Source organism: Mauremys mutica, chromosome 19 (assembly GCF_020497125.1).
Source record: "Mauremys mutica isolate MM-2020 ecotype Southern chromosome 19, ASM2049712v1, whole genome shotgun sequence".
NCBI classification, from domain to species: domain Eukaryota; kingdom Metazoa; phylum Chordata; order Testudines; family Geoemydidae; genus Mauremys; species Mauremys mutica.
The window spans coordinates 25,053,039-25,067,718 of NC_059090.1; the positions used below are offsets into that span (position 1 = coordinate 25,053,039).

The 14,680-nt window shown below is 64.6% G+C and overlaps 1 protein-coding gene across 7 annotated transcripts in view; it reads left to right on the plus strand.

Annotated features, from left to right (window-relative positions):
• Positions 1-14,680, plus strand: part of SEZ6 (seizure related 6 homolog) — a 72,095-nt gene that overhangs the window by 34,402 nt on the left and 23,013 nt on the right. For all 7 annotated transcript variants that reach the window (XM_044994051.1, XM_044994049.1, XM_044994050.1 and 4 more), the window contains exons 2-3: positions 6,661-7,488; positions 8,518-8,648. In XM_044994051.1, the coding sequence (XP_044849986.1) occupies positions 6,661-7,488; positions 8,518-8,648 (959 nt within the window). The remainder of the gene's footprint in view (positions 1-6,660; positions 7,489-8,517; positions 8,649-14,680) is intronic.

Consider the following 14,680-nt stretch of genomic DNA (forward strand, 5'->3'; position numbering starts at 1 on the left):
CGCCCAGGGCACTGTGGGCACCACAGCCTGGCAGAACCGATCTCTCTCTCTCTCTCTCCTGGCTTTGCCGAGCAGACGAGCCTCCTTCAGCAGAAGCCAGTGCTGACTTATGTGCGATTAGCCGCAGCGCAGGCCTGATCTGCCAGTGTTTGTTACCAGCTCAGTGCCTAATCCCGCAGTCTAAAGGGCCTTCCGCTAACAAGCAGCCACGCTGCCGGATCCCTGCCTCCAGCAGCTCCACATCTGAGCCGTTTTCCTGAGGCAAAATCTCTTCCACCCCCTGCCCCACCACCCCACTCGCCCCGCTGCTGGCGTGGTCTCCCCTTCCAGTCGCTTGGTCCCCAGCCAGGGCGGCGCAGAGCCGAATGGGGGGAGTATGTATCGGGGGTAGCCGTATTAATCTGTATCCACAAAAACAACAAGGAGGCCGGTGGCACCTTAAAGACTAACAGATTTATTTGGGCATAAGCTTTCGTGGAGTGTGGGCTGAGTCGCACTGACTCCAGTGGGGTGCTAGCATGTGCTCAGCTGTGGCATAAGGGGCTTGGGGTGGGGCTGAGACCCAGCCTGTGCCAGGCATGAGGGTGGGGGCAGGGCAGGCCAGGCGGTGCCCAGGGGCCTTCTGCATTGACAGCACCCGCAGGGTACCTGGTGCAGCCCGGTGCAGCCCCATTCTCTGGTCTGGTCGGGCCTTGCGTGCGGCCCAGCGAATTGCTCAGGGCATGGTGGGAACCGTTTGGTTCTCGCTCTGGCCGGCGCCTGCCACGGGGAGCGGGGGCGCTACCGACCGATGGCTCTTCCTGCAGAGCCTTGTTTGGTATTCACCAAAATATTCGGCTGCCTCCGTCCCACCCCCAGAGGGGCTCCCCCAGCCCAGCGTTACAATCGGCTGCCTGGCTGGCCCCGCGTCTCTGCCGGCAGCCTCTGGTACAGAGGAGCCGGCGCTGATGAGGTTGCGGGGGTCGCGGAGTGAATCTCTCCTGATGGGGTATTATTAGCATTTCAATTTATTTACACGTTTTGCTGGAGCACAAAACACCCATTGAGAAGTTACATCTCATTATCGGAGCCATCCAGCGAGCAGCAGGAGCAGAGTTATCGCAGCCGTTTAGAGCGCTGAGGAGACAATAACCCACTCGGGGAGAGCTGAGCCGAGCAGCCGGCTGGTTCCGGGGCTGGGGGCGGCATCCGGCAGGAGCAGGGGGCAGGGCGGGGCGGAGTGCCAGCACCGGAGTCCTCTCCCTCTCTAGGGCTGGCACTGCCTGGACAGCACCAGTGCACCCTGCTGCCCGCTCTGCCAGTCTGTCCACGGCCCTGGGGAGATGGGGCCATGCACTTGGCACCCCTCTATTGGCACTAGTCTCCACGCAGCCACTCCATGGGCCGGCTGGGCTCCAAGACCCCACAGGACACGGCAGGGCCACCCAGAGGATTCAGGGGGCCTGGGGTCTTTGGCGGCGAGGGGGGGTCCGTCCGCTGCGGGTCTTCAGGGCACTTTGGTGGTGGGTCCCGGAGCAAGTGAAGGATCCACCACCGAACTGCCACCGAAGACCTGGAGCGGAAGGAGCCCCCGCCGCCGAACTGCCGCCGAAAACCCGGAGCGGAAGGAGCCCCCGCCGCCAAATTGCCGCCGAAAACCTGGAGCGGAAGGAGCCCCCGCTGCCAAACTGCCGCCGAAAACCTGGAGCGGAAGGAGCCCCCGCCGCCGAACTGCCGCCGAAAACCTGGAGTGGAAGGAGCCCCCGCCGCCGAACTGCCGCCGAAAACCCGGAGTGGAAGGAGCCCCGCCGCCAAACTGCCGCCGAAGACCCGGAGCGGAAGGAGCCCCCGCCGCCGAACTGCTGCCGAAGACCCAGAGCGGAAGGACCCCCCGCCGCCGAACTGCTGCCGAAGACCCAGAGCAGAAGGAGCCCCCGCCGCCGAATTGCCGCCCGGAGCGGAAGAAGCTCCAGGTCTTCAGCAGCGGGTCCCTCAGTCGCTCTGGGTGTGTTCGGCGGCACTGAAGGACCTGCCGCCGAAGACCCGCCGAAAACTCTCGTGGGGCCCCCTGAAAACTCTCATGGGGGCCCCTGTGGGGCCTGGGGCAAATTGCCCACTTGCCTGCCCCCCCACCCCTGGGCAGCCCTGGGACACGGCCTTGTTTTCTGCCCATCTCCCCCGGGTTCGGTCACGCCCCGTGCAGGGCTGTGGCCACACAGCTCTCGGTGACCCTGGGGTCACTGCTGGATGCCCGGCCCGGGACAGGCAAATTCCCAGAAGCTTTTGCAGGTGGCTGAGTCCTGTGGGGCTGCTCGGGGCCTGCGTTGGCTGGCTGTGTCCATGAGCACGCCAGGCCGGGGGCTGGGGGAATCTCTTCCCCAGAGATCCCACCCCCTGGAGTGGGGAGCCATTGCAGGCAGCAGTTAATGAGCCGGTGTAGGGCTTGGGCTGGAGTGCTAATCCCCTATTAAAACCTAAAAGGGATTCTGGCGCCCTTCAGTATAAACTCATTAACTTTTATGGTATAATAAATGGATCCTATTAAAAAATAATTCCAGTCGTGCTGGGTGCAAGTTAACCTCTTAGAACTTCTGCAACAAGGCATATTTCTCCCTGCTCAGCCGGGGAGGCGGGGAGCAGGGCCTCTCCTGGCCACTACCGTGCAGCGCGGCTCCTCCGGCGCTTTGGGGGCGGCCAGCCCAGGGGTGCGTCCCGGCCCCTGGTCTCGGAGGCTGCAGATCAGGGGCTCCCTCCAGCTGCTACCCAGCCTTGCTCTACATGCACGTGGTGCTGGGGGCCAGCGTGCCAGCTGGTGGCCTCTGGACACCTGGGTTCGTAGGGGGCCTTGCCATGGGTAAGGCGAACACCTTGCGCCATCAAGTCGGTTAATTATAAAGTAGGACGGGATGTAAATCCGGCTGTACCAGGGCAGGAAACGGCCATGCGCTGGCTGCTCCATACGTCTCCTCTGACAGAACTGGCAGGGTCAGGGCCAGGGCTGGGCCGGTCTGGCGAGTCCTGTGACCCCAGAAGTGCCTGGGGTAACAAGTGAAAATGGGGGTGGGGGGGACCTCGACTCGTCGTGGCCTGGGGAGATGTTCTCCACAGTCAGCGTCTCCTCCCGCCCCGGGTGCTGTGGGGTGAGGGTGAGTGGAAGTAACATAGCACGAGGTGCTGAAGGACTGCACTGGGGGGGGAGCCTGGGGCTGTGATAGTGGGGACAGGGCTGCGGGTCAGGAGTAAGGGGCACTGGCAACGCTGGGGGGGAGCCTTTTGGTGGCAGCCCCCACCCACTCTCTGAGCACCCAATTCAGCAGGACTCAGGAACTGGAGCAATAACTTTTCCCCCAATTTTGAAGCTAAAGCCTCTTAATAGTCCCTTCAAAGTGGCAGTCACGTGGCGATTAATCCTTGAAGGGCCCTGCCCTCGGTAGCGTTCAGTATAATTACCTGCTAATTGGCAGTATCATGGCATCAGTGCTGGCGCGCGGGGTAAGCGCTCCGCCAGGACGTGCCCTGTGCGCTAGCGCAGCCTGTCTCGGAGCACACGCCGCCTGGCCACCTCGCGCCGCTGCCTCCTGCAGACACGCACCGTGCTCCGTGGGCTGGGCCCTTGGGACGTGGCTGGCCCCTGCTGGGCGCGGCCTGGGCTCTCTCTGTCCCGTCCTCCCCGGGAGCTGAACTCTGCTGCAGCAGGTTAGCTGGAGTGTCCTGCTCCCCTCTGGCAGGTGGCACAATGGCCCCCCGCCACGCCCACCCTGACGTTCCTCTGCCGCGTCCCCGCTGCTGCCAGGCCTGAGGGAGCGAGGGGGGCTGCCTGCTCACTCTGGCCTGGGGGCGAAGGGGGCAGGAGCTCCCCGCAACACGGCCGTCCTGCCTTCTCTGAGCCAGGAGCTCCCAGCACCAGCGTTAGCTCCATTAGCAGAGTTCTTCATCCCCCTGCAGTTGGTGTTCAGTGTTCCCGACAGGTGTTCCCACCCCACCGGCGGGCCTCAGTCACTGCCCCGCACCGGGGACCTGAGAGCCACCACGCGCCCTGCCCTGTCCCCACGCCCGCCCTGAGCAGGGCAGCTCCACTGCACCATGCCACTCCCCTGCCGGCTCCGAACAACCCAACCCAGGCGTGAGCAAGGGGCAGACAGGGCCTGAGGCCTGGCGAGGGCCCATCTCACCCCAAGCAGCCGGCTCTGCATGAGCGGGGCCGGGCTGAGCTGGGGCCCAGGCAGACAGTGTAATGTGTCTGTGACCCCCCTTAGCACAGGAGGAATGCCCTTCCCTCCCGTTGGGAAAATCAAGGGTTCTCCACTCCCCAAAGCAATCTCCCTGCTTGTCTGGAAAGAGTAAACAATTCCGCCACCGTTTACATAGGCCCTACAGTAAGTCTAGTGTTGCGTAGTCTCCAGGCAGCACTGGTGTCACCAGTGACCACATGGCTGTTTTCTGTAACGGGGGAGGGGGCATTCTGGGAGCTCTGTCCCCCCAAACACCCCCCACTGGGTAAGGCAGGGCAGGGTATGTGTGGGAGCCATCCCCAGGAGATGGGGTCACATGCCTGCTCTTGGGACACAAGCGGTGGTGGGGAGGAGAGGCAGGGAGAGCGAATTCGCCAGGGAGCCATGTTCAATGGCTCATTAGGACTGATGAAAGCCTTTTCTCATTTAGTCTAAATACTTTAAATGGCTTCACACACAGGTTATTTGCATAGCTTAGGAGATAATGTGCAGGGAGGGCTGGTAATGAGGCTGTGGCGCTGGCAGGAGGGGAGCGCGCCTGCCACGGAGCCGTGTGGGCTGCCCTGCCCACCCTGCCCCATGCGGCTGGCCTGAGAGGCCCGGAGCGGAGCACTGCCAGCTCCTGCCACGTCTGCTGCTTGCCTAATGTCCCAGCTCCTGGAGTCAGGTGATGGGGGGGGAACCTCGGCTGGCATTTCGGAAAAGAGTGCGTTCCAGCTGGGGGAGAGCTGCTGGGAACAGGCCCTGAGGCACCGACCCAGGAGCAAAGAACCAGGTGTGGTTAGAGTCAAAATGTGCTGACATCAGGGCCCAGCTCAGGATCTGTGCCGGTGGGGGCTGGTGAGGCCAGGTGTGGGGCGGAGGGCGGAAGCGCCCCAGCTGCCGGAATAAGCTATTTGAAGACATGGGCGTAGTTTGGGGAGGGCAGGGGGCAGTGCCCCCACAAACTGTTGTGTCTAATCCATTAGCAAGTGCTGCATTGCTGGGCATGACGCTCTGGAGCAGCCACGTGCAGGGTACGGGCTCCGCAATGCCGGCTGGAAGCGCCATCTCCCCAGAGCCTCGGCAGCGCCCACCGGCCGCGTGGCAGGGCTGCTGAGCCGGCTGCTGATTGCACAGTCAGTGACGTTCAGCCCCGGCTCTGTTTACCCAGGAACACACGTCCCCCGATAAAGTCATCAGCTTTATCGAAAGCGATTGGCGCCTCCTCTTAGATACCGTTCCGCCTTGCTGCTCCCGCTCCTCTCCCGGCTGCCAGCCCCTCCTCGCAGGAAACGGGGAGGGGGCCTTCACAACGCCCCCGTCTTGCCTGGGTCGGGAGGGGGCTGGCTCGCAGCTGGGTTTGTCTCAGTCACGGGGGGGTCAGCTCAGATCCCATCCCTGGCCCCCGCAGCTGGCCTGGGACAGGGAGCCATGGAGCCTGTCTGGGAAGAAGGAGCGGGATGGGCGCTGTTCTGGGGCAGTTACTCAGCTAGTGTCCCCTCCATTCTCCAGCCCCTGGCTCAGGACCCCAGCCCCACGTAGGGCCCCCAGCCTGGCTGCCCGATGAAGCTGCTTGCTGTGGCTCTGCGCCAGGGCCCAGTGCGATAGTTTGGGTCTGCAGGATACCGTGCCAGGGCTGAGGGCTGTGCCCCCAGAGTACCCGAAAGCCCTTGGCACCATTGCAATGTGTGGGGCACTGGCTTTGGGCTGGCCCAGCTCAGCACAGTCCTAGCAGCTTCCCTTCGGGCTCCGCTGTCAGAGACCAGGCTGGGCAGGGCACATGGCCAGCTGGTGAGACCGGCCTGGGGTGCGGGAGAGTGAATTCTGGGGTGTGCTCGGGAGCCTCACTCGGGGCCTGCTGCCCAGGAAAGGGGCGTGCTGTCCCTCAGAGAAGCTGGGGCCTTTGGTGTTCCCAGCAGGGCTTCAGTTCCCCTCCCCGGGGGCCCTGGGCACAGTGCGGAGGCCAGTGGCTCAGTTTGTTCAGAGGCCGGCGGCCCAGGGCGTGTGGTGTAAAAGCTGTGACTGCCAGCAGCAGGAGCAGGGCAGTGCAGGGCCTTTGGGGGCAGGGGGCAGCTCAGCAGACCCCCCCCCCACGCCCCTGGGAAGGGGAGCACTGCTCTGGGCGCTGTGCTGGGGGGGGACCTGTCCCCCTGCACACATGGCGTCTGTCCCCGCCACAAGCTTGGCAGAGGCTTGTGGCTGCCGGCAGCTGCTGAGGGAATTGGCAGCTGGTCTGAGCACCACCGATCCTAGGGGTCTCCTGGATGGACGGGGGTGTTCTGAGCACTTGGGTGCCCCCGGAGCACCAGCCGCCACACCGTGACTTGCCACGATTGGGCCCCTTGGGGGTGGGGGTGCGATGCCAAGGTTCATAGAGCCAGGCCTCTGGCAGCCCAGCTCCCCACCCGTCCCTGGCCCCTTCCTCCTTGGCCACCCGTGTTCTCAGCCGCCTCTCTCCTCCTTCCAGACTTTGCCTCGGAGGAGCCGAACGTGGTGGGCCGGAAGGCAGCGGGGAGCTCTGAGGCTGAGGGGGACCAGACGGTGCCCCCCACTCCGGACGAGCTGGAGGGCGAGGTCCGCTTTGTCACCACAGCCCCCACGCTGACGCTGCTCAACCATCACCCTCTGCTGGAGGAGTTCCTGCACGAGGCCCTGGCGAAGAAGGACTATCTGAGGCAGGTGCCCTTCCTCACGTGGGGCCTGGGGGGGCCAGGCCCAGTCCTGCCCAGCGTGCCAGGGCGGATCACCCAGACCCCCAGGGCCAACCTGCCAGACCAAGATGACCTCCCGGTGTTTTCTGACCTGACCACATCCCTCACAGTGCCAGCCACGGCCACCGTGACCATGACCAGCACCACGGCCCTGGTGGGAGAGAAGGCCGAGGCCAGAGACACAGAGAGGACCCAAGAAATGGTCAAGCCAGCATTCACTGCTGAGCTGCTGACCACGGCTGCAGGCCGCGTGGCACCGTGGGCAGAGCCCCGGCCAGCCGGCCCAGAGACCAACTCCGCCTCTGTCCCCACGGAGCCTCCCATCACCCACGCGCCTGCCATCTCCCAAGCCGCCCTGCCCATCCCGGGTCAAGCCACCGCTGCCATGGTGACCAGCAACACCCCGACTGCCATCACCCCCACAGCCCCGTTTGTCTCACCACGGACACCCGGCCCAGCGCTGCCAAGGGCCAAGGAGCCTGGGACGGAGGCTGCCACCACAGCCACGGTTTCTGGGGACGACGAGGAAACCACCACAACTACCATCATCACCACGACCACCATCACCACGGTGCAGATGCCAGGTGAGGGCACTCCCACCCCAGCGGGGGCCGGGGGCACCAGGCCAGGCTGCCTGCTAAAGAGGGGGTGAGGGTGGGTGCAGGGTCTTCGGAGAGAGCTGGACCCGCTTTTGGGGTGGCAGTGGGCCGTCGCGCAGGACAGTCACGACACGTTGTTGACACAGGGGAAGCCGAGGAGGAGTTGGGCATAGCTCTGACTGGCTGCATCGCTCCATGCCCAGTGCATGGCAGACATGCAGCAAGCGTGTCACCACATGGCAAGGAGATGGTAACGGGCTGCAGGAGACACCAGCTGCCTCAGCTGGGAGCTGGCTCCCACTGGGACTGGGCTGGTGAGCACCCATTGGGGCTGACGGGACAGCTGCTGCCCAGGTAAGGACCGTCCCGCCATGCCGAGCTCGGCTGCTTTGACCTCTCTGCTAGCAACACTCAGGTTCCCAGGGTGCGTGGCCCAGCGGGAGGGGGCAGCAGTTGCTGTCCCCTCCTGCAGTGGGGGGCTGTGGCCGTGGCCCCACCGGGAAGGGAGCAGTGGGAGCTGTACTGGAGATGGCCCCGCAGCAAAGCAGGGTTAGACGAGACCTGTGCCCGGGCTACGCCAGCGCTCGCGCCTTTCCACCCCTGCTGGAGCTGCGCCCAGTGTAGACGCATCCTAGAGGGAGGCCAGTTTAGCCCATGGCCTCCGGCCCAGCACCAGTGTGCGTGTGAAATGGGGCGTGATGGCAGCAAATCCAGCAGCCGGGGGCTTGGCCTGGGCAGACTCGTCTCTAAGGTGCTGGGGCTGGTGGGGGAGGGGGTGCACAGGCTGCGTCTGGCCTTTGGGGGGGTACCGGGGATGAGGCTAACCAGGGGTTCCACGTCCCTGGATGGGGGTGAGACCATGAGCCACCCTGTCATCAGCACCAGGCGTCCGGGAGACCGGGCGAGCGAGAGGAGGATGCTAGACCCTGTCTGGGGCAGGAGGGGTGGAATGGCCGGCGGGGCAGGGAGCAGGCGTGAGGCCTGTCTGATCCCATGGTTTCCTCTTGCCCCCAGCTCCGTGCAGCTGGAACCTCACGGGCCCCGAGGGCTCCCTGGACTCTCCGGAGCCGGTCAGTTCGGCCTACGACAGCCTGGACTGCACGTACACCATCTCCGGGTACCCCGGCTACGGCGTGGAGATCAAGGTTGGTACCGTGGGCTCCTGAATGCCGCATCGCCAGCCGGGGGGACCCTGCAGCCCCCAAGGCCCTGAGTGGGAAACAGCCACACGCTCGAGGCCGGGAGGGGTTTCTGGGCAGTGCGCGTCTCTCACGGCGCGAACGGAACCCTAGCGAAGTCCCTCAAATCGCCAAAACACCTGGCTTCCCCCCCTTGCCTTTAGCCCCGCTAAGCCTCGCGCTGGGACCGCCCCGGCAGAGCCTGCTGAGCACCCTGCATCTCTCCTGGCGCTGGTGGTACCAGAGGGCACTCAACATGCAAATCCCTCTGTGCAAAGCATGCTGGGCCTCCCCCTCCCTACCTGGCAGGGGGCAAATCCAGCTGTGGGACAGGGAGTTGGGCTGCAGTGCCAGGTCGGAGGGGCAGGCCAGGCCCTGCCGTGGCTGCAGGAATGAGCAGCATGGGCACCATTGCAGGAACCAGGGTCACCCACGGCTGTATGGGTGGGGGGGATTTTCACTCTGGGGGTTGGGGCAGTTGCTCCTTTTGGAACTCTTGCCTGGGCACCGATTGCAGCTGAGCCCTGTGATGCCAGGCAGGCAGGTGAGGGAGGCTGGGTACCGGGCAGTCCCTGGGCAGGTATTTCATAGGTGGGTGGTTGCACTGCCACGGTGCTGTGGATTGGAGACAGCCGCAAAGGCCAGCCCTGCTCTGATGGGGTCTGTGGTGGGCCCATGACCGGGGCCCATGAAATGTGCCGCCCCAGGCACCAGACGGGAAAGCACGTGCCTGGGGCGGCACATTGAAAGGGGCGGCATTCCGGCCAATCTTGGGGCAGCCAGCCCTGCCCTGCAGGGACACGGACCCTGGCCCGGGGGGCGGGGCAGGAACTAGCGATCCCCGCCGCTCATCGTGCCGCTGGGCTCCCCGGGACGTGCCACTCCCCGCCGCCTGCACCGGCCTCCGCCTCCCGCGCCGCTCTGAGCCCGGCCTGGCCGAGCCGCCTTTAAAGGAGCGGCTGAGCCATCACCTCGGAAGGAGGGAGGGTTCTGCGGCGGCCCGGCCGGCAGCAGAGAGGCGGGCCCCACTGATCCCGGCGCCCGCCGTTTGCTCTGTGCCGAGCCCTGCTGCAATGCCGGCCCTGCGCTGCCTGTGTCGGCCCCCTCGGAGCCTGCCCCGCCGGGAAAGGCAGCCAAGGCCAGAGAGGGGAGCCCCTCTCGCCCGGCTGCGAGCGGGCTACAGCGCCTGGCTGCCCACGGGCGGAGGGAGCGGGCGGGTGCTGCCCTTCACCGCCCTCCACGAGCTCCCTGCGGCTGCCTTTATTTTATTTTATTTGCTTCGATAGTCCGGCCGCCTTTTTTGCCTGGGGCGGCAAAAAAGCTAGAGCCGGCCCTGCCCATGACCCAGCACTCCAGGACCTTCCCTCTTGCTCTGCAGAGCTGCCTGGGAGGGAAACGCTGGCTGGCGAGCGGGAGGGGACCCCCAGAGGGAATAGCAGGGGACCCGGGGCGCAATTCGCGAGCCTGTCCCGCAGGAGGTAGCTGCAGGGGGGCTGGAATTGCCGCTGCGGAACAAACCCAGCCCTCTACCGAGGAGCACGCGAATGCAGCGCTGCTCTCGTGAAAGGGGAACAGAATGTCAAATCAATGCACGTGGTATTTGGCGACATTTGAACAATGCGCTCCGGCCCCCAGCCAGCCCCCTTCCTGGGGCCTAATTAGACTTCGGCAACAGCAGAGCTTTCAGACTCCATATTAATAGATACATAACCCCGCTGCCTCCACCTGCCGCACAGGATCCATCCGTCGAGCCAGGGTGGGTGCCACGCTGGCTCCCACGCTGAGAGGGCAGGGCAGCGGCACTGGGAGGAGAACAAGGCAGGCTCTGCTTGCCCGGGGCTGGGAATTGTGGGCCTGCGTCGTGCTCCAGCTCTAAGCCAGGCTCTGGTTTCACATCCCCCAGGCTCAGGCTGGGTCGGCCCACGATCACCAGGCATCCTGAGGGGCTGGGGCGGGAGATCAGCCTGCAAGCCGGCCCTGGCACAGTGGGAGGGGGTGGCCCGTTATGGCAGGGTAAGCCCAGCGCTGCACTGGGGCTGGCCGTGGGGCAGGGAAGCTGATTGCCATGGAGCCAGGCAAGGCTTTTCCCTGTCATGGGCATCCAGGTGGGCTCTGCCTGCTCGCTCGCTCTCCAGTCCCAAGCCCCCCTGCTTCCCAGCTGGACATCTGATATCAGCGGCCCAAGTCTCGCCTCTGTCCATTGTCTTCTCTCCAGGGAAACAGGGTCGCCTGGGCCTCCTCTCCTCTATGCTGTCCTCTGGCCCCTCTGGCTGGAACTGGCTGGTCAGGTCACCGGGGTCCTCTCTTCGCTGCCCATTGTCCTCCCACTGGCCAGAACCGGCTGCAACTCCTGAGCTGGGCCTCCAGGTCGTCAGGTCACCAGTCGCTGGGGTCTCCATCCTCCAGGCCATCAGCCAGGGTCCCGAGTCCCCTCTCCGGTCCTCTGTACCAACAAACTCCCTCTCCCCTCCCCTCGTTAAACCAGTAACTCCTGGGGACACTGAGTCCCACCCACCCAGCATGCAAACCACTGGAAAACACAGAAAACTCCAAGAAAACCCTCCACTTTGTCACAGCGACTTCCCACCCCCCGCCGCCTGGCAGGTACTTTGCGGTAATTAGTGGCGTGGGGCGAGAACGTGCGTACCGGCCCTGCTCTCCATTACCGTGTAGCATTGCTTAATTAACGTCGTTAATATCCAGTCACCTCCTAATGAGACAAGGCAACAGCTTGGGGTGTCTCAGGATATGTGATAATAATGCTGTCGCAGCTGCCGGGAGCCAGGCCTCGGGGCCTGGAACCTCCCCGCTGGCCCTAGGGAGGTGGGGATGGACGCTGGGGACTAGGGGCTGGTCCTTGCAATGTGTGTGCCGGGCTGCATGGCCATCCCCAGCCACAGGGCCTTGGGGCGTTCTGTGGCCAGTGAACGGGCTGAAACACCACCCCTCCTCCCCCACCAGCGCCCCACCCCCGGGCCCACCGGCAGGAGAGTCCCAAACGGGGCGGGGGTGGTTATATTTTATAACGATCCATTAAAATATAAACTGTTGCCAGGCAACCTCAAGGTTAAACCTTCCCAGGATTCCCAGCAAGCCGGGAGCCCGAGCCCCCACCCCCGTGAGTGCGTGGATGCCCGCTCACCTCCACAGCGAGTGAGCAGCTCAGAGCCAGGCCGGGTGGGACTCAGGACATCTGGGTCCAATTCCTAGTTCTGGGAGAGCGTGGCTAAGTCTCTCTGACCCGTGGTGCCCCCGTAAAGCTGGGGTGAGCCTGACCCCCAGACCAGGGGGCGTGAGGCTCAGAGACCGCAGCTGTGGGGTACTCGGGGGCGTGTGGCACAGAAGAGGGGCAGTGGGGACTGCTCTGCTCTCACTGCTGGCTTGAACAGCTGCAGATGTCAAGGCCCAGGGATGCTGAAACCAGTGAAGGGAGAGTGGGGCAGTTACCTGCATTCGCCCAGATGAGGCCGGAGGCGTTAGTGCTCCGCCTGTGTCTACCCCAGAGCTCAGCTGTGTGTGGGGAGGATTAGCTGCTGCCCAGGGCCCCTGTCCAGGACACCGCCCGCCCCATCTGGAGTTTCTGAATTTGCAGCACAATCACAGGAGAGAACTCCATTTCCTCGCCCATGCCGGGCCATCTGTCTGCATTTCCACGCTGCGTGGCTGAGTGGCAGCCGTGACCGCGCCCGCCGCGAGAATCCATGGCTGCCCTAAGGGAATGCGATGCCGCTTGACTGAGAGTGCTGGGCAGGGGCCCGGTCTGTTCTGCCTGGGAGGGCAGCCGCGTTCTTGGAACTGGGATGGGGAGGTGCACGGGGACTTGACGGGATCGCGCTGGCCCAGAGGCAGCTACGAAACCCGGGCTGAGGCTCTCTGTGCCCGCTGGGTGCCCTGCCCCCAACGGTGAGCAGCCAGCTGTTAGTCAGTGAGGCAGCCACTTGCGGGGAAGGCATCACACGCACTAACCCAGCGTGAGTTGGTGCCCTGGCCTGCACCCAGCTCCCATTGTGTAAAGCAGCTTCCAGCTGTCCTCCCATCCAGGCCGCCTCTGCAGCCAACGGTGCCCCGCGTGATCAAACCGGTGTGGAAGCAGTTCAGTGAAAGCAGGGCGTAGCCCGTTGTGGGAACCCCCCCACCCTGCTCCACACCCATGTGGGTGGGCTGCAGGCTCTAGCACGGTAGCAGCCCCCTGGGGCCGGGGGCGAGCTGCTCCGCTTTGACTGCCGTGCTGTGAGTCACGTGGCACACGCACGGCACCGCTGGGGTTGGCAGGCAAGAGCCCTGCAGCAACCTGCAGACACGCAGCCAAACCCAGCCTGGCCTGCGGCTGCAGCATCCTGCCACGGAACCCTCTGCTGGGTTCCTCTCATCACTGCTGCTGAGTATGTGTGCACATGTGGAGGAGAGTGTGTGTGTGTGCACACACATGGGGGAGTGTGTATGTGTGTGCATTGGGCGGTCTCTGAGTGTGTGTGCATGTGGGGCAGGGGTGTATGAGTGTGTGCGTGTGCCTGTGCCGGGGGTCTCTGAGTGTGTGCACACGGGGGACGGGTGTATGAGTGTGTGCGTGTGCCCGTGCCGGGGGGGTCTCTGAGTGTGTGCACACGGGGGACGGGTGTATGAGTGTGTGCGTGTGCCCGTGCCGGTGGGACTCTGAGTGTGTGCACACGGGGGACGGGTGTATGAGTGTGTGCGTGTGCCTGTGCCGGGGGGGTCTCTGAGTGTGTGCACACGGGGGACGGGTGTATGAGTGTGTGCGTGTGCCCGTGCCGGGGGGTCTCTGAGTGTGTGCACACGGGGGACGGGTGTATGAGTGTGTGCGTGTGCCCGTGCCGGGGGGGGTCTCTGAGTGTGTGCACACGGGGGACGGGTGTATGAGTGTGTGCGTGTGCCCATGCCGGGGGGGGTCTCTGAGTGTGTGCACACGGGGGAAGGGTGTATGAGTGTGTGCGTGTGCCCATGCCGGGGGGGGTCTCTGAGTGTGTGCACACGGGGGACGGGTGTATGAGTGTGTGCGTGTGCCCGTGCCGGGGGGGCTCTGAGTGTGTGCACACGGGGGACGGGTGTATGAGTGTGTGCGTGTGCCCATGCCGGGGGGGGTCTCTGAGTGTGTGCAGACGGGGGATGGGTGTATGAGTGTGTGCGTGTGCCCGTGCCGGGGGGGTGTCTCTGAGTGTGTGCACACGGGGGACGGGTGTATGAGTGTGTGCGTGTGCCCGTGCCGGGGGGGTCTCTGAGTGTGTGCACACAGGGGACGGGTGTATGAGTGTGTGCGTGTGCCCGTGCCGGGGGGGTGTCTCTGAGTGTGTGCACACGGGGGACGGGTGTATGAGTGTGTGCGTGTGCCCGTGCCGGGGGTCTCTGAGTGTGTGCACACGGGGGACGGGTGTATGAGTGTGTGCGTGTGCCCGTGCGGGGGGGTGTCTCTGAGTGTGTGCACACAGGGGACGGGTGTATGAGTGTGTGCGTGTGCCCGTGCCGGGGGGGTGTCTCTGAGTGTGTGCACACGGGGGACGGGTGTATGAGTGTGTGCGTGTGCCCGTGCCGGGGGTCTCTGAGTGTGTGCACACGGGGGACAGGTGTTTGAGTGTGTGCGTGTGCCCATGCCGGGGGGAGTGTCTGTGTGCTGTGTAGATCCTGCTGGAGGCTCCCTGCTCTGCTAGCTCGGTGGCTGGGCCCCTCTCTCCAGCTGGCTGCGTCTCTTCGCCATCTGGAGCTCGTCGTGCTGGCGGTTCTCCATCTCCCGCTGGCCGGGATCCATCGCGCCGTGCCCAGAGCCTCATCCCCGGTTCCCATTGGCTCTCGAATGTGCCCCCCATGAGCCGTGTGCAGGCTGACACGTGCCATTCCCAGGGCTCCCTTCCTGCCGGCATCTGAGCTGCTGCCCGCAGAGCCCCCTGTACCTGGAGCACCTGCGGGGACTGCTCTGGGCTCTGCCAGCCCCCTGTCCCTGCACGCTGGCTGTGAGCTCCCCTGTACTGCTGGCACAAGCAGCCATT